Source organism: Pseudophryne corroboree, chromosome 1 (assembly GCF_028390025.1).
Source record: "Pseudophryne corroboree isolate aPseCor3 chromosome 1, aPseCor3.hap2, whole genome shotgun sequence".
NCBI lineage: Eukaryota > Metazoa > Chordata > Amphibia > Anura > Myobatrachidae > Pseudophryne > Pseudophryne corroboree.
In genome coordinates this window covers 938,073,740-938,099,006 of record NC_086444.1, presented here as the reverse complement: position 1 = coordinate 938,099,006, position 25,267 = coordinate 938,073,740, and the positions used below count along the sequence as shown (strand labels likewise).

General features: G+C 48.3%; 1 protein-coding gene across 1 annotated transcript in view; it reads left to right on the top strand.

Annotated features, from left to right (window-relative positions):
* MAML3 (mastermind like transcriptional coactivator 3) overlaps positions 1–25,267 on the top strand; it is a 586,223-nt gene that overhangs the window by 312,067 nt on the left and 248,889 nt on the right. The window contains exon 2 of the mRNA XM_063920374.1: positions 762–2,234. Within this exon, the coding sequence (XP_063776444.1) occupies positions 762–2,234 (1,473 nt within the window). The remainder of the gene's footprint in view (positions 1–761; positions 2,235–25,267) is intronic.

Here is a 25,267-nt window from a genome sequence, read left to right as displayed (position 1 = left end):
GTGGATCTATCCTTCCTTTGATCTGCATCGGCAAGAAGCCTCACCTTCCTCAGGTCCCTTAATACTTGGGTGTAACAGGCCCTGACAAGAGAAAGTGTCAGTTGTGCTGATTGAACATGCCTCCCTGTATCCGCTGGAGTGTCTGTGATGGCACTATGGTCTAAGCCAGGATAAGTCTTTGATTTGAGGAAGCCAAAGGAGTGTCTTGAAAACACTTCAAACACTAAACAAGTATGACTAAGATAAATGTCATAGATGTGCTTTATTTCTGCTGCTGTTTGTGTATTTAGTAGGCTGAGACATTCTTTCATGTGCCATTAAAAAAAACGTCAGGGTTCATTATCTTGTTGCATGTCTATGTTGGTGGAGACATGCTACAGCTATTTGGCTGTAAAATGGTGTTTCACTTTCATCAAAGTTATTTTTGTTTTATTTGTTCCAATCAACTTCAGGTGTTTGCTACATGTCTTATTGCATGTATCTCCCAAGCTGAAGGTCCTCCGATACAAAAGTAATAAGTTTCAGTCTACCAACTTTTATTGGCAAGAACCTTGTACAGCTTAGTTGTATTTCAATGTATTTGTTCACCACTTACAGTTGGGAAAGGATAACTGGTACTTTTTTCTCTCTCTCAAAGTGTGGATATGATATACTAATGTTGAGTTGTACTCATTCTGCATATATTTGTGAAAATAAGTGCACAGGTAGCAGCGAGAAAATTATCAAACCTATATCAACCATACTCTGTCTTTTCTCCACAGCTCCAAGAAGCCGTGCAGAAAAAATTAGAAGGTGCGCGGTCACCACTCAACGGAGAACAGCAAAATGGTATCTGTGACGAAAGGTTTTCTCCATCTGCTAAACGGCGGAGGAAAGAAATACCAGGCATGGACACACTTAACAATTTGTCAAGCATGCCACTGCCTTCAGTGTCACCTCTTCACCAGCTTGATATCAAGCCACACCTACCAGTTCTGAGCAGTGTAACTCATTCTGGTGGACTTGAAGACATAAATAAGAATGGCGGACAGCAGGATGTCAAACTAGCAGTAAATGGTTCCAGTGAACTGGAGGAGAGCTTTAATATCCTAAACAAGGAAATGAAGCAAGAACCACTAGATGATTCTTCAGTAATAGACACGTCTGATACTTCCCTTTCCAACCAAAACAAACTTTTTTCGGACATAAATTTGAACGATCAGGAGTGGCAAGAGTTAATTGATGAATTTGCAAACACTGTTCCTGAAGATGACATTGAGGATTTATTTAATGAGAACTTCGAGGAGAAAAAGGAGTTAGATTTCTCCAGGCCTACAACCCAAACACCCCTTCCTCAAGAAAGTGCCAGTGTCAAGAGTGATCCATCTCACTCTCCTTTCCCACATGTGTCCATGGGCTCTCCTCAAGTACGTCCTTCTTCATCTGGTCCTTCTTTTTCTAATGTATCCTCTGTGTCCAGCATACACTCAGTATCCAGTGCTCCATCTACTTTAATGCTTGCGGGCTCACCAGCAAGTTGTGTTGTCCAATCGCCACAAACACCTAATCCACCTCATACTCCTGGCCAGAGCTCTACAAGACCTGGAAATGGCTATGTCATGACCCCCCCTTCTAGTGCAGGGAGTGGATCTGTGAACCTCCCAAGTGCTGACTTGTCCCCAGCTGAGCAGCTTAAACAAATGGCAGTGCAACAACAACAACGAGCAAAACTCATTCATCAGAAACAGCAACATACAAACCAGCCGTCCAACTGGTCACCTGTGGGACCTCCATCTAGCCCATATGGTGGAGCCTTTGTTGCTGAGAAGCCAAATAGCCCAATGATGTATCCTCAAACATTCAACAACCAAAACCCTATTGTACCTCCAATGGCAAATAATCCACCGAAAACCACAATGAACAACTACCTCCCTCAAAGCCACTTGAACATGATAAGCCAGCAGTCAAATAATTTGAATTCAAACTCCATCAGCAAAACACAGAATATGCTACATTATGGTAATACTAAACCACTGACACACTTTAATGTTGATATGAGTCAAAGATTGACTCCACCAATTGCTAATCAAAACAAAACTACTATGTTACCATACATACAACAGCAGCAGCAACAACCTGCACTTCCGCCCCAGATGAGCCATTTGACAGAGGAACAGAAACGCCTGCTTATCATGAAGCAGAAGGGACTCCTGAATCAACAAATGGCTTATGGAGCTCTCCCAGGCCACGGTCAGGTAGGAGCACAGAGATTGCTAACCTGTTAACCTAAGTTAAAGAACTTTGCAAATGTTATATGTATATAGATTGCAGAGATGATGAGGCCGATTCTGAGTTGGGAGCAAAACAACAAATGCACCTGAAACAAACCAAATTACAATGCAAGGGGAGCATATCAGACATATTTATTTATTTGCATACTAGCTGCTTTTGCATGTGGCCATAGGCAAACGCAGGATGGGTTTCCGGGCCCCCTCTCTTCTTAGCAAGTGGCTCAAATTATGACAATAGCAACAGTATATAATATGATTACTCGAGCTGCTGCTACATCATGCAGTTTAAGGGACAGAGCAGAGCTGCTGCACATGCCCAGTGGTAGCAGCTTCTTCTGCCAAGTTTGCTGTGTGTGTGGATCTCAATCAGTGCACGAGAGTAGCTGCCAGTAAGAAGAGATAGGAGCCTTACCATGAGGTGAAAGAATGTGTGCTTAGAAAGTGCAGTACTGATTCTATTATGTATGTGTATGTATTTATTTATGATGGTATAATAAACCTTTTCCTGACCACTTAACATATTTATATTAGTTAAATATGTGTGCTACAGCTTAAACTATAGACCATCTATAGCATTAAATATTAATACTGAATACAGTATCCCGTGTATAAAAAGACCATTGTGTTCATTAACGTCCAGGGTCAGTACTAGGCTCTTCTACCGCTCCCCAGACTCCCAGACTTGCTCCAGTGTTCTGCAGAGTGGGAGTTTGTGGTTTGCATTTGGAAACCCGCCTCTAGTAATCCTGCGTTTGCCACTGGGCCCACCAGTGCTGGACAGCTTTATTTTTACACTGCAATCTAGATGTGAGTTTTTTTTTTTTTTTTTTGTTTGTGCTGCTCTCCCAATTCAGGTATGTGTGGACATTATACAACTGAGGAGATCTAAATCACAGGTTTTGTCTTTGACCAGTATTTTGTCTGATTTAGAGATGTCTCTTGGCCAAAAATCTGTATAAAAACATGGCCACAAAATTGCAGCTGTATCTGTTTATTTTAGGATGCACATATCTTAAAATACCTATAACCTGTAATCTAGCATATAGAAATGCATATCGCAAAGATATGACTCTCGTCACTTAGACAATTGCATCATGCGTATGGGATATGCTTTCTAAAAAAAACTATCTTAATGGTACATAAAATAGTAAGTCAAAAGCCCTTACTGTAGTCAACTTACAAGTGATGCCTCTAACACACTTGTACAAGGGGGCACAAGAAGAAGTATGATTTGCATGACTAATTAAAAGCAAGGAAATATATATATATTTTTATGCACAGTAAATGGACTTGCATCTAATGAATAACAAAGCTATGATGTAATCAGTGTTATGGTTACATTTTCTGCTGGTAGACCTGGGGGTAGATTTGCTAACAGCTTCTTTTTTTTTTTTTGAAATACTTTATTTATGCGTGGTCAGATAGGTACAGAGATCATACTGAAAATACATGGGACAGGCGGCCAACATAGCCAGTGTCCGGGGTAGACCACATTTTTCAAGCATATAACAAGATTAATCAATGAGGGAGAGACAATCAAGTTCAAACATGGGGTTTGGGGGGGGAGGGGGGAGGACCACATTTGTGTCTATACATGATGTATACCATGAGAACAAGTAAAGTCAGATTAAGAGGGGGGAGGAGATTCAGAAAGGGGGTGTGGACGAAGAGAGCAGCAAGGAAGAAGGGAAGTTAGAGCGGGGGGGGGGGGGGGTTAGAGAGAATTGTCGGAGGGAAAGAGCGGTAGGGGCCCATGGGTCCCTGGGGGGGAGGGGGATGTTCTAAAGGAGGGGAGACTAGTTTCTGCGTTCGGCGGCGAGCCAAGGAGCCCAAACCTGCTCGAAGACGTGGCCCCGGTCGTGGAGATAGTATGTGATCTTTTCCATTGAGGCGATGTGCCAAATTTTAGCTTTAAGGGAGAGTAGGGAAGGTGGGGAGGGGTTCTTCCAGTTGAGGGCAATCAATGATTTTGCTGCTGCTAAAATATGTGAGGTTAGCTTTTGGGAGAATTTATTGAGGAGTGGGGGGGGATAACATAGCAGGGAGGTCCAGGGGTCTTTCCGGACAGGAGGGTCTAGAAGTGAGTTAAGGAGGGAGTAGACCAAGTCCCAGAAGGGCACAATTACTGGGCAGGTCCACCATATGTGGAGCATAGTGCCTCTAGCTCCGCAGTTTCTCCAACAGGATGGGGAGGAGGACGGGAAAATTTTGTTAAGTCGGTCGGGGGTGTAGTACCAGCGGTAGTAGATTTTGTAGGCCGTTTCCTTAAAGGCAGTGGCAATGGAGCTTTTAGCGATCCCCAGCCTCATGTCCTCCCAGTCCTCTGTTTCTGGAGGAGGTCCGAGGTCTTGTTCCCACGCGAGTTCATGGGGCCGGGAAGAAGGGAGGGAGGAGTCTAGTAGGAGAGAGTAGAGTTGGGAGATTATACCTTTGGAGGAATGGGAGTTGACGCATAGGGATTCAAAGGGAGTAAGGGCGCGGAGTAAGGCGGTAGAGGGGAAGGAGGCCAGAAAGTGGCGTATTTGTAGGTATTGGAAGGGGTTAAGTGGTTGTGAGGGAGTTTTCCGCTGGAGGTCGGGCAGGGACAATTTAAGGCCCAGTGTAGTCCACATTCGGGATCTCGTAACTGAGAGTCCGGAGGGAAACTTGGGGTTTTGCCAGATGGGGGTCAAGGGTGAGGGTATGGTAGTGAGACCCCAATTCAGAGAGAGAGCGTCCCATGTTTTGAGATTGAATTTGGTGGTAGGGAGATGCTTAGAGGCTGGGGATCGAGAGGTGGGGGAGAGGCCCCATAGGGGGGACAGGTCTGGCATGCCCATGAAGGCTGCTTCGATGTCCAGCCAGGACACCGATCCTGGAGGAGCGTATGAGGTGACAATGTGGGATAGGTGGGAAGCAAGGTAGTATAGTTTGACGTCGGGAAGGCCTCTGCCACCCGCGGAGGTTGGTCTTTTCAGAGTATTGGCGGCTATGCGGGGAGGTCTGTGGTTCCAAATAAAGCGTGTGAGGGCTCGTTGGATAGTGCGGAGGAAGGTGGTCGGGACTGCCACGGGAAGGGTCTGGAAAAGGTAGAGCCATTTGGGGAGAATGGTCATTTTAACCGCTATGATCCTGCCCAGCCACGAGATGAAAAGACTGTTCCAAGAGGTCAAGTCAGCTAGTGTTTTGGTAAGGAGGGGTGGAAAGTTTTCTCGGAAGAGGCAGTCGTATCGAGGGGTTAGGTATATCCCTAGGTATTTGATCTTCGTGGGTTGCCATTTAAAATTGAAGTTGGTACGGAGGGACTCGGCCTCATGCTGGGGGGTATGAAGCATCATGGCCTCAGATTTGGAATAGTTGATTTTATATCCTGATATAAGACTGTAGGCTTGTAGTAGCGAGAATAGATTTGGGAGTGAGATGAGGGGCTGGGACAGGGAGAGTAGGATGTCGTCTGCAAAGAGAGAAATTTTGGGATTTGTGGGGCCCACCTGTATACCGTGTATGTCCGGGTGTGCTCTAATTTGAGAAGCAAGTGGTTCTATAATGAGGGCAAATATTAGAGGGGAGAGAGGGCAGCCCTGACGTGTGCCGTTGGCAATACTAAGTGGGGCGGATGGGATACCATTGATAAGGACGGTGGCAGTGGGAGTGGAGTATAATGCCAGGATGCTTGTGAGAAAGCCGCCAGATAGGCCATAGGCCTCTAGGGCGGGTCTCAAGAAATCCCAGGAGATTCGGTCAAATGCTTTTTCGGCGTCTAAGGAGAGTATGATAGTGGGGGCTTTCCTGGAGTTCGAGATATGTATGAGGTCAATAGCACGCCTAGTGTTGTCCCTTGCCTGGCGGCCCGGGATAAATCCTACTTGATCGTAGTGAACTAGGGAAGGGAGGTATGGGTTAAGACGGGTGGCCAGGATCTTGGCAAAAATTTTAAGGTCTAGGTTCAGGAGGGATATGGGGCGGTAGCTGGCACAGTTAAGGGGATCTTTGCCTTCTTTGGGAATCACCACTATTCTGGCCTCTAGCATCTCAGGGGGAAAGAGGTCGCCCTGGACAACCCCATTAAAGAGAGAGTGCAGATGTGGGGAGAGAAGGGCAGAGAATTTTTTGTAGTATAGAGCCGTAAACCCGTCCGGGCCCGGGGATTTGCCAGTTTTTTGCATGAGGATAGACTGGGCGACCTCCTCCACCGTGATCTCCCTGTTGAGGGAGTCCAATGCGTCCTGGGGTAGTCTGGGTAGTTTGGAAGCAGAGAGAAAGTGGGAAATGAGGTCAGCGTGGGGTTGGGAGGGAGCACCCGGTGGGGGAGGCGGGAGGTTGTATAAATCAGTATAGTAGGATTGAAAAGCGGCTCTAATGGCTATGGGGTCTTGAACAAGTTGGTTGAGAGAGTTCCTGATAGTGACAATGTTGGTTGTGGCTCTCGTAGAGCGGAGTCGTGCCGCCAGAATCTTGTCCGCCTTGTCGCCCTTCTCATAAAAGGTCTGGCGAAGCCACTTAAGACGCTTGGCCACCCGTGTAGTGAGAAGGAGATCAAGTTCCGCCTTAATGGTGCGAAGTTCGGACAAGACCGTCGGGTCGGAAGACGCCTTGTGTAGGGTCTCGAGTGCGTGGAGTTTAATGGAGAGTCTATTGTATTGGGAGAGGGTTTGCTTTTTGGCTTTTGAGGCAAGGCTAATGAGGTGCCCCCGAAGGACAGCCTTGTGTGCTAGCCAGAGGGTGGACCTAGAGATGTCGGGATGGTCATTTAAGGCGAAGTAATCAGAGATCATGTTTTGGAGGTGAGAGTTTATCTCAGGGTTGTGTAGGAGGGAATCGTTGAGACGCCATGTCATGGGGCGAGGGCGAGAAACCAAGCCTGTCAGATCGCAGGATATGGGGGCGTGGTCGGACCAAATTAGTGGGTGAATATGGGCATCCCGGAGATTCAAGGCCAGATCATGGCTGAGCAGGATCATATCAATTCGGGAGTAGGAGTTATGTGGGGCGGAGTAGAAGGTGTAATCGCGGGCAGAGGGATCTTTTATTCTCCAAGAGTCATAGAGGAGTTGAGAGCGCATGAGACGGAGGAGGGATCTAGAGCGGAGGGAGTCCGACGGGGAAGGGGCAGGGGAGGCGGTAGAACGATCTAGCTGTGGGTTGAGGACGGAGTTAAAGTCCCCTGCAAGTATGAGGTCGCCCCGTCGGACTCGTGTGAGGAGAGTATCCAGCCTTGTGAAGAATCGTTCCTGTCGTTGGTTGGGGGCGTAGACGTTGACCAGGGTGCATAATTTATTATTAAGTTTCCCCACCAGGACAAGGAATCGACCGTCTTTGTCGATATGGGAGTCTAAGAGTTCGAAGGTGAGGTGACGGGCAAATAGGATCGCTACTCCACGTTTTTTGGCTGAGTGATCGCAGGCGTGAAAGGAGACAGGGAATGGTTTGCAATGGAGGGTAGGATGGGAGTCGTGTAGAAAGTGAGTTTCCTGTAGGAAGATCAGGTCGCCTCTGTGGTGTTTAAGGGAGGCAAACAGTTTACCTCTCTTTTGAGGGCTATTCAGACCCTTCACATTATGAGAAAGAACCCGGAGACCCATGGGGAAACAACAGCGAAGTAGGCAGATTGAAAAGAGCGGAAATGTTTAGAGATGTAGGAAGGGGGGGGGGGAGATAGATTGGAGGTATATGAGGTGGGAAAGAGTGTGGTCCACGTAGGGAGGGGGGGGAGAGGAGACCGGAAGGGGTGGGAAGGTAGTTGGTCATCTGGCATTGGAGGCCAGGACCGGTAGAGCTGACAATGGGAGGGAGTACTAGGCGTCGGGTGAGCACCTAGGTCAGCGGTAGGGCGCGTGGCCCTGTGGGGGCGCGGCATGGGGCCCAGTTCGTGGATCACGAGCCGCTCGGGAAATAATCGTAGGCAAGCCTCCCCCGGGGGGAGCCTGAGGGAGAAAGCTAGAGAGAGGACAGGAAGAGAAGACAGCTGGAGCGCCAGCCCCATGGGGCTAGGAAAAGGAGAGGGGGGGGGGGAAGGATGGAAGGACTTAACTCAGAGGATAGCATGGAATCACTTCAGGACAGAGACATTTGTAATTTTAGGCAGTTAGGCATTAAGATTCGCAACATTGAAACGTTTCAACAGGGGGCAACAATAAAGCATTTGTAAAACAACAACTGAGGAAACAAGAGATCAGGTTACGGAGAACCTGAAATAGCGTAAGATTTCTATTGGGAGAGTGCGACCAGGGGTGGTCGCCCCATTTTTGTGTGAAATGCGGTTGTGTAGAGGGATGAAAGTTCTCAGGTAACTGGAGGTGGAGCTTGGGAGGTCGCGGAAGATGGGACCGTGATCCATTCTGAGCGAGGAGATTGGGGTGTGTCCTGTTGTGACCGTGGCGGGAAGCGCGGCGGGTGAGCATCTTGGTCAGGGGTGGAGATGCCCAGCCTGGAGAGGAGCGTTTGGGCCTCTGATTGATCTTTGGCTGTGAGAAGTTTCCCTTGGTGCCATACGAGGATCCGGAAAGGGAAACCCCAGCGGTACTTCACGTTGTGGCGGGAGAGTAGGGAGGTAATGGGTTTAAAGTCCCTACGTTTAGCTAGAGTGAGCGGGGATAAGTCCTGAAAAATTTGAAGCGGGGTGTTTTGGAAAGTCACAGATCCTAATCGTCGGGCCTCCCTCATGACGGCTTCCTTTGCCGTGAAGTAATGTAGTCGGAGGATGACATCTCTGGGCTGGGAGGAGTCCTGGGAGCGGGGCCGCAGGGCCCTGTGGGCCCGGTCCAGGAGGAGATGTTCCTCAGGGGTGTCAGGCGGTAGGTGTGCAAAGAGGCGTTTGAGGTAGAGCTCAAGATGAGTAGGCTCGACCTCCTCGGGGATACCCCGGATCCGCAAATTATTTCTCCTTGCTCTGTTGTCTTGATCTTCATGCTCCTCCTTAAGGTGGGCGACATCTTGGCGGATTTGGTGAAGGTCGGTTTCAACCGTTTGCTGGAACGTTACCACCTCCTCGACCCTTCTTTCGAGTTGGTCAGTTCTGGAGCCGATGTCAGCGATATCTGATTTGAGGGAGTGTAGAGCTTGGACTGAGGATTTGATATCCCGCATCTCCTTAAGGAGGGAGAGGAAGTCTCTGCGGGTAAGGGGCGTATGATCGTCTTCCTCGGCTTCTGATTCGGAAGGGGCCTGGGAGGGCCCGGGAGTATCAGACTTGTTCATGGCCGGGGTGTTTTTTTTGGTTAGGAATGGTGTAAGATCGGACCCCTGGGATTTTTTATTACCTCTGGTCATCGTGGGAGTAGGGAGGGGGGGATAGACAGCAGGGGAGATGCTGGGGGCGGCGCTCCAGCGGTGAGACTCAGGACCGGGGAAGGCAGGTCGAGAGCATTATGGGTGCATTATATTGTAGTTATCTGTGTCCGGTTCATGGGGGTGACCCGTGGAGGGCCCGGAGGGTAGATATCCGGGGTTGAGAGGGGGACTCACGTAGGGTCTCCACCGACCAGGAATCGCGGAGGCGCGCTCCGGGCACGGACCAGCCAGTGACCGGGGCAGCACCACTCAGCGGTGAGGGAGATCTGCAGCCAGTAGCGGGAGGGGAGTCCACCGGCAGGGTCCGGAATAAGCTGCGATGAGCCCCAATGCAGAGGTAGGCCGGGTCTTTTGCAGGGCCGGAGGCCAGCAGCACGTCTGACCCCTATGGGGATGATAGCTGAGAGGGGACGGAGGGCAGCTGCAGTGCTTCTCTGGGGAGTCCCCAGCAACCAGCTATGGCAGAGCTAGCTTGGGGGTGGTATGTTGTGTGGAGAGCAGGAGGGAAGGGCCTTTCCGGTGCCTGTGGGGGATCCCAACGTGGGTAGGTCGGGTCTGGGGCTTGCGGGCGGGCCGGCGTCAAACTTGAGGTCCCGGCTCCGGCTCACGGAGTAGGCCGCAGCACCAGGGATCGGTTCGCAGGGCAAGGGGCGCAGGGGGAGATATACTCTTGACTTACCCCGTCGCCCGACCTCGATCCCGGCTCCCTCCGGCCAGCGGGTCCGCAGTCCGAGCTCCGGGCGCCTCCGCCGGAGCTAGCGCCGCCCTCCGTGCAGGGACACAGGAGGCCTCAGCTGGTCAGATCGCCCTCCGGATCCACTTCAGGGTTGATGGAGGGCACGGGGGAGAAGAGAATCAGAGAGAATGTGCTTCTCCTGTGGGCACTGTGCCAGGAAACAAAATGGCGCCGCCTGTCTCTCGTCATAGGCCTCAGGAGCTCTGGTATTCTGAGCTCTCCTGATTCATTGGTGGTATCAGCTGCAAGTATTTTCAGGGCCCCAAGGTCTCCGTCTGCCGCGGGCTAGGTTCCGCGCTTGCAGCGGGCACCGGCGGTCACCACAGGAGGGTCAGGCGGCGCGATCGCGGACCCGCTCCCCCGCTCCGGCACGACAGTCAGCGGCGGTCAGAGGCAGCGTCCGGGCGTCTGGCAGTGCAGCAGGATCAGCGGTGGCAGCAGAGCCGCCCAGGGTGGGATACGGCACAGTCCCCGCGAAGGCCCCCCGCCGCGTCACCTCCGGAACAGGCACCACACAGATCTGGCCTCCGGCTTCCCCCTGGCAGGTAGGCTGCAACCCGCACGGGCGAAAGGGCACCCGCCGGCTCCGCAACTCACTCTGTCCCTAACAGGGGGGTCCCCTCCAGGCTGCAGTTGTAGATTTTGCGGTGGTGTCACTCCAGACCCCTCGGTCCCGGAAGGCCTTCTGGATCTATGCTGAAACTGAGGTCCCGGTCTAAGAGGCGTCTGTAGGCCGCAATCCGCAGGAGCTCCAAAAGGTGCTCCCCGATTCTGCGGTTCTAACAGGGGTGTACTATGAGAGATATAAGGGGCTTAGGTTCTTTTTATGCAGTGGCAGGTGTAGGAAAGAACTGTGTATTTAGATGTTTAATCTTTCAACAGCAGGAGCCCATATGAAGCACGTCTGCTGCTCTCTGCATCCAGGCCACCGCTAACAGCTTCTAAAGTGGTGATGTTGCCCATAAGCAACCAATCAGATTCTAGTTATTTCTCAGAATGCAATAGAGAAACGATAGCTAGAATCGGTGCTATGGTCAACACCTTTTCTTTTTATTTGTAGCAACTTTGATCTGGAGCATTTGATTGAATGAAAATAATTCTTGTCTTTTTGTGCTTTTTTTTGTTTATTTTTATTTCATAAGGCTTATGTTGAATATACTTGGCTTCATGTGATTATTGCAAATGGTAGGAGGTTATAGTGTAGTAGACCACCAGTTTCTCTGACGTCCTAGTGGATGCTGGGAACTCCGAAAGGACCATGGGGAATAGCGGCTCCGCAGGAGACTGGGCACAAAAGTAAAAGCTTTAGGACTAGCTGGTGTGCACTGGCTCCTCCCCCTATGACCCTCCTCCAAGCCTCAGTTAGATTTTTGTGCCCGAACGAGAAGGGTGCAATCTAGGTGGCTCTCCTGAGCTGCTTAGAGTAAAAGTTTAAATTAGGTTTTTTATTTTCAGTGAGTCCTGCTGGCAACAGGCTCACTGCATCGAGGGACTAAGGGGAGAAGAAGCGAACTCACCTGCGTGCAGAGTGGATTGGGCTTCTTAGGCTACTGGACATTAGCTCCAGAGGGACGATCACAGGCCCAGCCATGGATGGGTCCCAGAGCCGCGCCGCCGTCCCCCTTACAGAGCCAGAAGAGCAGAAGAGGTCCGGAAAATCGGCGGCAGAAGACGTCCTGTCTTCAATAAGGTAGCGCACAGCACCGCAGCTGTGCGCCATTGCTCTCAGCACACTTCACACTCCGGTCACTGAGGGTGCAGGGCACTGGGGGGGGGGGGCGCCCTGAGACGCAATAAAAATACCTTAGATGGCAAAAAATACATCACATATAGCTCCCGGGCTATATGGATGCATTTAACCCCTGCCAGTTTTTCCTTAAAAAAGCGGGAGAAAGGCCGCCGAGAAAGGGGCGGAGCCTATCTCCTCAGCACACTGGTGCCATTTTCCCTCACAGCTCCGTTGGAGGGAAGCTCCCTGACTCTCCCCTGCAGTCCTGCACTACAGAAACAGGGTAAAACAAGAGAGGGGGGGCACTAATTTGGCAGATAAATCAATACAGCAGCTATATAAGGGGAAAAACACTTATATAAGGTTATCCCTGTATATATATATAGCGCTCTGGTGTGTGCTGGCAAACTCTCCCTCTGTCTCCCCAAAGGGCTAGTGGGGTCCTGTCCTCTATCAGAGCATTCCCTGTGTGTGTGCTGTGTGTCGGTACGTTGTGTCGACATGCATGAGGAGGAAAATGGTATGGAGGCGGAGCAATTGCCTGTAATAGTGATGTCACCCCCTAGGGAGTCGACACCTGACTGGATGGTCTTATGGAAGGAATTACGTGATAGCGTCAGCACTTTACAAAAGACTGTTGACGACATGAGACAGCCGGCAAATCAGTTATTACCTGTACAGGCGTCTCAAACACCGTCGGGGGCTCTAAAGCGCCCGTTACCTCAGATGGTCGACACAGACCCAGACACGGACACTGACTCCAGTGTCGACGGTGAGGAAACAAACGTATTTTCCAGTAGTGCCACACGTTACATGATCACGGCAATGAAGGAGGTTTTGAACATTTCTGATACTACAAGTACCACAAAAAAGGGTATTATGTGGGGTGTGAAAAAACTACCCGTAGTTTTTCCTGAATCAGATGAATTAAATGAGGTGTGTGATGAAGCGTGGGTTTCCCCAGATAAAAAACTGCTAATTTCTAAAAAAATTATTGGCATTATACCCTTTCCCGCCAGAGGTTAGGGCGCGTTGGGAAACACCCCCTAGGGTAGATAAGGCGCTCACACGCTTATCAAAACAAGTGGCGTTACCGTCTCCTGATACGGCCGCCCTCAAGGAACCAGCTGATAGGAAGCTGGAAAATATCCTTAAAAGTATATACACACATACTGGTATTATACTGCGACCAGCAATCGCCTCAGCCTGGATGTGCAGTGCTGGGGTGGCTTGGTCGGATTCCCTGACTGAAAATATTGATACCCTGGACAGGGACAGTATATTATTGACTATAGAGCATTTAAAGAATGCATTTCTATATATGCGAGATGCACAGAGGGATATTTGCACTCTGGCATCAAGAGTAAGTGCGCTGTCCATTTCTGCCAGAAGAGGGTTATGGACGCGACAGTGGTCAGGTGATGCGGATTCCAAACGGCATATGGAAGTATTGCCGTATAAAGGGGAGGAGTTATTTGGGGTCGGTCTATCGGACCTGGTGGCCACGGCAACGGCTGGGAAATCCACCTTTTTACCCCAGGTCACCTCTCAGCAGAAAAAGACACCGTCTTTTCAGGCTCAGTCCTTTCGTCCCCATAAGGGCAAGCGGGCAAAAGGCCACTCATATCTGCCCCGGGGCAGAGGAAGGGGAAAAAGACTGCAGCAGGCAGCCTCTTCCCAGGAACAGAAGCCCTCCCCCGCTTCTGCAAAGTCCTCAGCATGACGCTGGGGCCTTACAAGCGGACTCAGGCACGGTGGGGGCCCGTCTCAAGAATTTCAGCGCGCAGTGGGCTCACTCGCAAGTGGACCCCTGGATCCTGCAGGTAGTATCTCAGGGGTACAAATTGGAATTCGAGACGTCTCCCCCTCGCCGGTTCCTGAAGTCTGCTTTACCAACGTCTCCCTCCGACAGGGAGGCGGTATTGGAAGCCATTCACAAGCTGTATTCCCAGCAGGTGATAATCAAGGTACCCCTCCTACAACAGGGAAAGGGGTATTATTCCACGCTGTTTGTGGTACCGAAGCCGGACGGCTCGGTGAGACCTATTTTAAATCTGAAATCCTTGAACACTTACATACAAAGGTTCAAATTCAAGATGGAGTCACTCAGAGCAGTGATAGCGAACCTGGAAGAAGGGGACTATATGGTGTCTCTGGACATCAAGGATGCTTACCTCCATGTCCCAATTTGCCCTTCTCACCAAGGGTACCTCAGGTTTGTGGTACAGAACTGTCATTATCAGTTTCAGACGCTGCCGTTTGGATTGTCCACGGCACCCCGGGTCTTTACCAAGGTAATGGCCGAAATGATGATTCTTCTTCGAAGAAAAGGCGTCTTAATTATCCCTTACTTGGACGATCTCCTGATAAGGGCAAGGTCCAGGGAACAGTTAGAGGTCGGAGTAGCACTATCTCAAGTAGTACTACGACAGCACGGGTGGATTCTAAATATTCCAAAATCGCAGCTGATTCCGACGACACGTCTGCTGTTCCTAGGGATGATTCTGGACACAGTCCAGAAAAAGGTGTTTCTCCCGGAGGAGAAAGCCAGGGAGTTATCCGAGCTAGTCAGGAACCTCCTAAAACCAGGCCAAGTGTCAGTGCATCAATGCACAAGGGTCCTGGGAAAAATGGTGGCTTCTTACGAAGCGATTCCATTCGGCAGATTCCACGCAAGAACTTTTCAGTGGGATCTGCTGGACAAATGGTCTGGATCCCATCTTCAGATGCATCAGCGGATAACCCTGTCTCCAAGGACAAGGGTGTCTCTCCTGTGGTGGTTGCAGAGTGCTCATCTTCTAGAGGGCCGCAGATTCGGCATTCAGGACTGGGTCCTGGTGACCACGGATGCCAGCCTGAGAGGCTGGGGAGCAGTCACACAGGGAAGAAATTTCCAGGGCTTGTGGTCAAGCATGGAAACGTCATTTCACATAAATATCCTGGAACTAAGGGCCATTTACAATGCCCTAAGTCAAGCAAGGCCTCTGCTTCAGGGTCAGCCGGTGTTGATCCAGTCGGACAACATCACGGCAGTCGCCCACGTAAACATACAGGGCGGCACAAGAAGCAGGAGGGCAATGACGGAAGTTGCAAGGATTCTTCGCTGGGCGGAAAATCATGTGATAGCACTGTCAGCAGTGTTCATTCCGGAAGTGGACAACTGGGAAGCAGACTTCCTCAGCAGACACGACCTCCACCCGGGGGAGTGGGGACTTCACCCAGAAGTCTTCCACATGATTGTGTACCGTTAGGAAGCGTCCCGCCTCAACAAAAAACTAGACAGATATTGCGCCAGGTCAAGGGACCCTCAGGCAATAGCTGTGGACGCTCTGGTAACACCGTGGGTGTACCAGTCAGTGTATGTGTTCCCTCCTCTTCCTCTCATACCCAAGGTACTGAGAATCATAAGAAGGAGAGGAGTAAGATCTATACTCGTGGCTCCGGATTGGCCAAGAAGGACTTGGTACCCGGAACTTCAAGAGATGCTCACAGAGGACCGGTGGCCTCTACCTCTAAGAAAGGACCTGCTCCAGCAGGGACCCTGTCTGTTCCAAGACTTACCGCGGCTGCGTTTGACGGCATGGAGGTTGAACGCCGGATCCTGAAGGAAAAAGGCATTCCGGATGAAGTCATCCCTACCCTGATCAAAGCCAGGAAGGATGTAACTGTGCAACAATATCACCGTATTTGGCGTAAATATGTTGCGTGGTGTGAGGCCAGGAAGGCCCCTACAGAGGAATTTCAACTGGGTCGTTTCCTGCATTTCCTGCAAACAGGACTGTCTATGGGCCTAAAATTAGGGTCCATTAAGGTTCAAATTTCGGCCCTGTCGATTTTCTTCCAGAAAGAACTAGCTTCAGTCCCTGAAGTTCAGACGTTTGTCAAGGGGGTACTGCATATACAGCCTCCTTTTGTGCCTCCAGTGGCACCTTGGGATCTCAAAGTAGTTTTGGGGTTCCTAAAATCACATTGGTTTGAACCACTCACCACTGTGGACTTAAAATATCTCACATGGAAAGTGGTAATGCTGTTAGCCCTGGCTTCAGCCAGGCGTGTCTCAGAATTGGCGGCTTTATCCTATAAAAGCCCTTACCTAATTTTTCATACGGACAGGGCAGAATTGAGGACTCGTCCTCAATTTCTCCCTAAGGTGGTTTCAGCGTTTCACTTAAACCAGCCTATTGTGGTACCTGCGGCTACTAGGGACTTGGAGGATTCCAAGTTGCTGGACGTAGTCAGGGCCCTGAAAATATATGTTTCCAGACGACTGGAGTCAGAAAATCTGACTCGCTGTTTATCCTGTATGCACCCAACAAGCTGGGTGCTCCTGCTTCTAAGCAGACTATTGCTCGTTGGATTTGTAGTACAATTCAGCTTGCACATTCTGTGGCAGGCCTGCCACAGCCAAAATCTGTAAAAGCCCATTCCACAAGGAAAGTGGGCTCATCTTGGGCGGCTGCCCGAGGGGTCTCGGCTTTACAACTTTGCCGAGCAGCTACTTGGTCAGGGGCAAACACGTTTGCTAAATTCTACAAATTTGATACCCTGGCTGAGGAGGACCTGGAGTTCTTTCATTCGGTGCTGCAGAGTCATCCGCACTCTCCCGCCCGTTTGGGAGCTTTGGTATAATCCCCATGGTCCTTTCGGAGTTCCCAGCATCCACTAGGACGTCAGAGAAAATAAGAATTTACTTACCGATAATTCTATTTCTCGTAGTCCGTAGTGGATGCTGGGCGCCCATCCCAAGTGCGGATTGTCTGCAATACTTGTACATAGTTACAAAAATCGGGTTATTATTGTTGTGAGCCATCTTTTCAGAGGCTCCTTCTGTTATCATGCTGTTAACTGGGTTCAGATCACAAGTTGTACGGTGTGATTGGTGTGGCTGGTATGAGTCTTACCCGGGATTCAAAATCCTTCCTTATTGTGTACGCTCGTCCGGGCACAGTATCCTAACTGAGGCTTGGAGGAGGGTCATAGGGGGAGGAGCCAGTGCACACCAGCTAGTCCTAAAGCTTTTACTTTTGTGCCCAGTCTCCTGCGGAGCCGCTATTCCCCATGGTCCTTTCGGAGTTCCCAGCATCCACTACGGACTACGAGAAATAGAATTATCGGTAAGTAAATTCTTATTTTTTCACATAGCGCTGTAACATTTGTAACTTGAAAAAATATTTTTATTACAATATAAGAGTTATATCTTTATCTTGGAAAACTTGTTATATTTGTTAACATATTTTACTAGCACTTTAAACAACAAATACATACATGAGTATAGTGTTCTGATTGTTGTTAAACATTCAATGTCGGCATACCAATGCAGTTTACCCATTTACAAACTATTGTACAAAAGTATAAAATAGCAGCTGTTTTGTGATGTGACATAAATAGATGTGCGCTAGTTTGTTTTATCGGAAAGAATGTGGATTTAGGAAGCAAAATGGTGGCCAACAAGAAAAGTTGAATAGATTGACAGTATTGCTAAGTACAAATTAGACAGCCGAGCACAACAAGTTTAGCACTCATTTCATTTCATAGGACAGGATGATGTAAATGAGATAATGATTTCATTTTGTGGGGTTCGGATTATATAAATTCATTAATGGAAAATAGAGAGCCGACAGACATTTGCTCACCACGAAAGAAACTGACTTTGCTTCAACCACTGAGCTCCGGAGTTAGGCCCCTATTTATTAAGCCTTGGATGGAGATAAAGTACCAGCCAATCAGATCCTAACTGTCATTTTTCAAACACAGCCTGTGACATGGAAGTTAGTAGCTGATTGGCTGGGACTTTATCTCCATGCACTTTATCTCCATCCAAGGCTTAGTAAATAGACCCCATAGTTCTTAGCCCTATAAGCATAATAGGATGCACTACTGCAGGAGAGCGCAATTCTACAGTAAGTGCACGTAATAACAAGCTTCAAAATACAAGAAGGCACATGTAATAAAGGCAGAACGACACAAATGAAATTACGTAATGAACAAGCTAAAACCGAGCAGTAATGGAGGGGTACAACTGAAAAGATGACATGATTAAAGGGGGGTGGCCTAATCTGATAGCCTGCTAATAAAGGCATGGGCAGATTCATTTTACAGGGCTGTTTACTGTGACTGTGAAGTGGCTGCACGCCTTGCATTGAATTGCGCTAGGCTAAACATGTATTTGCACATATGAGTATAAAGTTTGTGGGTTGGCAGATCCAGCGTCTCATCTATGACTCTTAGGTCCTGAGTTGGACGGATTTCACAGATGTAATCGGCAAGTTTTTGCATACAGCGCATGCGCCAATTACATTTTAGACATTTGCACATGTCATCATATTATGAACCAATTTTGAACATGTCCACAGCTGTCTTTCCATGAAATATGGCATTTCAGGCGGGGACTGGACTGGGACATTGCAATCGCAATTAACTGTCCTGACTAGTCTCCATCAGCACAAGCATAGCCAGATTAAGGGAGGATGCAGGGCATACTGTACCCCAGGCCCCCCTTTGTCAGGGCACCCCTCCCCCTTCGTCACCGACCCTGGCCAGAGCACACTGACATCACTAGCTTTCCCTATTAAGCAGCAGCAGCAGCAGAACCAGGAGCCAGAATGTGAGCAGGACAGTATGCAGTGAAGGCAGAGACACAGGAGTATCATGTTTCATGAGCTACCAATAGAGCTTTCCGACCAGAGGAGAGATAGGAGGGTGGAGAGAGCTGTAAGTGACACATGGATCCCAGCTTCTCCTCTTCCCTGCTTGGGTGTCTGAGTCCTGTGTAACTGTTATGCAACTAAACCATTTGGGTCTAGAGATAGAGACACACACACAGAGAGTCCTCCTGAGTCCTGTCTCAGTGTGTAAGTAGTACAGAGGCTGCTGATATTCTTGCATGTGACAAGATAAAGTATTTTATTTTGTATGTGTATTTTACGGTTAAGTTATCTTTGTTACACTCCAAGAAAATGTTATATAATAGTTGTCTTTCATTTAGGTGCAGCTATAAACAATACCCAGCGATTATTAAACTATTAGTTTAAAACTAATATACAACATTGGTTTACATTTAATATACACATTCTAATATACACACCCCACCTTCCACCGGGGCCCTCCCCCATCTTAATTGCCCCGGGCATTCCCAAGGCTTAATCCGGCCCTGTGAAAAAGTATTAAAATCTCTGTGCAGTTCTGAGTGGTGTATACAGGGAAGGGATCTCTTGCATCTAGCATGGGACTGATACAAGTGCCAGTATTAATGGTAACAGTAGCACCAGCTCGTGTAACATCAATGGGTGGCACGGCTTTCCACTCGCAGAAACACAAACCCCTACGGATTCTCACATTAGCATAAAATAGTAAATTAGGCTGCCCACAACGTCAGTAACAGAGTGCTACGCACAATCAGACCCTTAATGTGTATTGGGACCCCAGAGAGAATACAAACGGTATGCTAAGCACTGAATTCACACCTGCTGTTTTTCCATCCTATAAGCACAGTCTACCTGTCTTACAGTGACTGGTCACACATGTATGATATATAATGTATTACTAAACCAACAATACCTCAATCATTTTTATTTTGTTTTGGTGAGTATTGCTAGAAAACCTGTGTCTACCCATGTATTAAGGTAGCACCTAAATATAATGACTTGTCTGGTTTAATTTAAAAATGTTTTAGCCGGTAATAGAACTATAGTTCTATTACCGGCTAAAAGTATAGCCTGGCATATTTGCCCCTGAACTTCTCTGACCTGGGAAATGTCCATATGTTCAGTACTGACCCTCTGCACAGTAATATTACCCTTTTCCTGCACGTTACTATCTCACCATTATAACCAGGGTTTTTGTTTGTGATGATGATATAGTTGTGTCATGGCAACTTAATTGCAGAGAAGAGAAAGTGAGGGCTGCCCAGTGGCACGGAAACCGCTGTGCATGGCCCCAGTGTAATGAGTGGGGGTGTGACGCATGGGGCAACATCGCCATAATACAAGGCCACACTCCTTTAAAAAAAAAAAAAACAGCGCACATTCACTGTCTCTATTCCTATATTCTTACTTCCCCACTTACCTCTTACCAGTGCGTCCTGCTGTCTCCCTGCAAGATACAGTGCATCCGGAAAGTATTCACAGCGATTCTGTTTTTCCACATTTTGTTATGTTACAGCCTTATTTCAAAATGGAATATATTAATTTTTCCCCTCAAAATTCTACACACAATACCCCATAATAACAACATGAAAAGTTTTTTTGAGATTTTTGCAAATTTATTTAAAAAAAAATCACACGTACTTAAGTATTCACAGCCTTTGCCATGAAGCTAAAAATTGAGCTCAGGTGCATCCTGTTTCCACCGATCATCCTTGAGATGTTCCTACAGCTTAATTGGAGTCCACCTGTGGTAAATTCAGTTGATTGGACATGATTTGGAAAGGCACACACCTGTCTCGCACTTGACAGTGCATGTCTGAGCTCAAACCAAGCATGAAGTCAAAGGAATTGTCTGTAGACCTCTGAGACAGGATTGTTTCGAGGCACAAATCTGGTGAAGGGTACAGAAAAATATCTGCTGCTTTGAAGGTCCCAATGAGCACAGTGACCTCCATCATCTGTAAATGGAAGAAGTTTGGAACCACCAGGATTCTTCCTAGAGCTGGCTGGCCATCTAAACTGAGCAATCGGGGGAGAAGGGCCCAAGTCAGGGAGTTGACCAAGAACCCTCTGTGGAGAGAGGAGGACCTTCCAGAAGGACAACCATCTCTGCAGCAATCCACCAATCAGGCCTGTATGGTAGAGTGGCCAGACGGAAGCCACTCCTTAGTAAAAAGCACATAGCAGCCCTACTGGAGTTTTCCAAAATGCACCTGAAGGACTCTCAGACCATGGGAAACAAAATTCTCTGGTCTGATGAGACAAAGATTGAACTCTTTGGTGTGAATGCCAGGCGTCATGTTTGGAGGAAACCAGGCACCGCTTATCACCAGGCCAATACCATCCCTACAGTGAAGCATAGTGGTGGCAGCATCATGCTCTGGGGATGTTTTTCAGCGGCAGGAACTGGGAGACTAGTCAGAATAGAGGGAAAGATGAATGCAGCAATGTACAGAGACATCCTGGATGAAAACCTGCTCCAGAGCGATCTTGACCTAAGACTGGGGCGACAGTTCATCTATCAGCAGGACAACGACCCTAAGCACACAGCCAAGATATCAAAGTAGTGGCTTCAGGACAACTCTGTGAATGTCCTTGAGTGGCCCAGCCAAAGCCCAGACTTGAATCTGATTAAGCATCTCTGGAGAGATCTAAAAATGGCTGTGCACCGACGCTTCCCATCCAACTTGATGGAGCTTGAGAGCTGCTGCAAAGAGGAATGGGCGAAACTGCCCAAAGATAGGTGTGACAAGATTGTGGCATCCTCTTCAAAAAGACTTGAGGCTGTAATTGCTGCCAAAGGTGCATCAACAAAGTATTGAGCGAAGGCTGTGAATACTTATGTACAGTACATGTGAGTTTTTTATTTTTTATAAATTTGCTAAAATCTATAAAAAAAAATAAAAAAAAATCATGATGTCATTATGGGGTATTGTGTGTAGAATTTTGAGGGAAATAATTAATTTATTCCATTTTGGAATAAGGCTGTAACATAACAAAATGTGGGAAAAGTGAAGCGTTGTGACTACTTTCCGTATGCACTGTATGCAGAGCGTTAGTGATGAAGTATGAGCACATTTCCTCTCTGAGCATATTTCATTGATGTGCTACAGTGCCAGACCTGTGTATGGCGTCCTCCTGGGGAATTTATCTTATTTTGTGAAAATGCGTGAAGCTAATCTGAAATGGTGATGGTGGAGGTGGAATTCTGGACTATTGGAAACCCCCTCTAAGTGGGCGCCTGTCTCAGTAGTCAAAATGCAGACTATCAAAATCATGGACGAATAACGGTAACATGGAATGATTGGAAGCAATTCTAAGAATGCAGAGACAGTATTGTGCCACTGTGATTATACGCACCATCTCAGCAGCAAAGTGTCCCTGGGAGTTAATTTAAAATGTTGGCTGAACAGCACCTCCTCTACACAGAGTTCCTGGGTAGGAAATCCCATGTCTTCTTGATGGTGTTTGCTGACAGTCTTAGCATAATGGGAGAGGATATAGATAGGGAATATGATATTGCTCTTTATCAGATGGACAGAGATTGTTAGTAACCCAAGGTCACTAGTACAATTTCCAGCCTCTCATCTTCTTTAACTCTACAGGGCCGTACCGACAGGGAGATTTCCCCAGAGATGTGTGCTGAGCGGTCTAGCACAGACCGCTCAGCACACATCTCTCCCCTCGCTCAGCACAGCGCGATGTGTTGAGCGAGAGGGGGAACAGACATGGGAGGCCAGCGGTGAAATGAGCGACCTGCTAGATTGTGCTTGCATGCAGGCCAATCTAGCACCGGCGATAGCGACGCGCGGGACCGCGCATTGCTGTCGCCGGCACCCCTACACACGGAGCGATGTCCAGCCCTACCTTTTTTTCTGCATACACCCGTAAAGTGGTTGTACCTGATACCACCCATATACAGTAAATGTAACAACCTATTTGCACACACTCAATGCACAGAGAGCCTAATTCATGTTTGTACGCAATGCTGATGTCCTCACAACTGAGTGATTATCGGCAACCGCGCATGTACTGCCATCGCACTGCACACGTGCAAAGGAACCTTTGTGATTCCTTGCGCAGTGAGATTCTTAACGCAGAGTGATTAACAGAAAGGGACCTTGGGGGAGGTAATGGAAATGGCGGCAAAAATGCAGGTGTATCATGGTCATTTTCATATATCTGCTTACAGCTACAATCATGTACGCAGAGAAACATGGCGCCAGTTTCGCTACTGCCGCGTCCAGTCTGTGTGACCATAGGCACACTTGGGGAGTCGATGTTCCTCATTATTGTGTTAGTGCTACGTATGTGTATGCAGTTGCTGAGGAATTTGTGATGGCTGTGGTGGGCGTGTATATTCTTTTCTGGGCGGCAGCTTCACACGCAATAACTAGCAAGTACAGAGCCTGAAAAATCACAGCTACATAGGCATGTGCCTACAAACATGAATTAGACCCAGACTCTGTTGTCCTTTGGCAAATAATCGGACACTGCACCTGATTGTTTGATAAAGTGCGATGAAGTACTTTCCTGTAATAATATTAGATGTAGCGTGCCAAGCTTTCAATGTAATAAGTTGATTTGTAACCAAGAACAGACATAGGGGTCTATGACAGTGCAGTATTCAATTATCGGGCATTTCTGACAGGTTTTTTTTAAGTCGGATCAGTATTGTCGAAAACGGGCCAAAAAACTGTCAGAATTGTCCGCTAATTCGACAAAACACGTGGATCCGCGGCTAATCCGCCGATCCACGTGTTTTCCGAGTCGGAACTGCAGACAAGTCTGCAAAACGGCAGCTCCATTGAATAGGTTGAATCCTGATTCGACCAAAAAATGTCGCAAATTGCCGTCTTTCCGACTTGACGGCAGTTCCGACTTCATTTGAATATACCCGATAGAGAACTTCCCAATTGTACAAGCCCCCACCTGGATTTACCCCTCTGCATGTCTCCTGCGCTAACAATAGAGCGGTTTACTTGTCTTTGTCTGTGCACACAGCCTTACCGTTACCGATAGCCACTCCTGTCCATACAGCTTAGGCGTGCGACCTTGTATATCAATAGGAAGCTATTGGTCAACAGAGTAACCTACTCCCCAAGTGCTCCCACCTATAATCTGGCTCAGGTAAGGCCTTTGATGGGTATATGACATGATGCCACATATGTGGGTTTTCCTAGTCTTGATCTCTCATCACCAAATGCCAGTCCACCATCTCCAGACCCCCAACTCAACCACATCTGTGCCCACTGTTGTCGCCTTTGTTGTCCCATGACAGATACCCAAACGGGATATCTAGACTTCAACATATGTAGCATAAAGATGTTCACTGTATTAAGTAAATGTTTGCCAAGAAATGAGATGGTCTGAGCAGTGACATTTACACATGCAGCCACAACACTGCAGTATTGCAGCCCGGTGTCTGGCAACAGTGTATGTTCCTGAAAACAAGACTGAAGTGATGATAATCCAAATAGAATCCATCAGAATATTAGATGGCAGGTTGTAGAACGTGACCAGATGATGTGCCTACAGTATTACTTGGGTGTGGAGTTATTTACTAGCCATATTAACAGTAAAATCAGAATTAATTTGTGTGACCAGATACGCCCTCGCTGCCCGCGCCAAGCGATCACACATTGGTTTTGGGTCTCACAGACCTGGCCAATAGGGAATTCCCTCTTACCGTCAGAAACTGCCTGTTACTGACTCTACCCACTGCACAGTGCTGCCACCACCAGGTCCTACCTTCGGGCCCAGAACCGATTTACTGCTCAGGCTCTTACCACCGACACCTGAATATCACTTACTGCTTTGTATGCATAGTCACGCTGCTGGCACACCTCCGGACTGGCGTCGGTGATCCCACACTGGTCACTGACCAAGCCCTGCATCAGTAGCTGCCAGAGGGCGGAGCTTGGAGACGCTTGGCTCAATCCAGAACAGGTGGAAAACGGGACTACGTGCAGATCCCCAGTCACTAAGGCCATGTGTAGAAGAATTACAGGAGGAGACACAGCACCTGCCAGTAAGCTGGTGAAGGTGTCAATGGTGCATGTGAAGGTGGATTGTTCACAACCATCGGCGGTGTTGCTCTGTCTAGGGACATTGAAAGTGGGCATCTCAGGGCTTGCACAGTCGGAGCACGCTAGTACACAATAGGGAGGCTGAAACTAGCATTTGCATATTAGCAACGTTGCGATTCAGCAAAAAGTCACAACCGCACATGCATTAGCGTCCATAGGCACTCAGGCTCTGTACTCTCTGGCATCCTGCTGGTTACATTTGTTGGTTTCTGTTTTGTAAGCTAAAAACAAATCTTTCATTTATGTGTTCAGGATAGCAGTGTGGTTTAATAAAATCTGTGGTCACAAATACCACACAGAGTACATGGGGGGTCATTCCGAGTTGATCGCTCGCTAGCTGTTTTTAGCAGCCGTGCAAACGCTAAGCCGCCGCCCTCTGGGAGTGTATCTTAGCTTAGCAGAAGTGCAAACGAAAGGATCGCAGGGCGGCTACAAAAAAAAATGGTGCAGTTTTAGAGTAGCTTCAGACCTACTCAGTGCTTGCGATCACTTCAGACCATTCAGTTCCAGATTTGACGTCACAAACACGC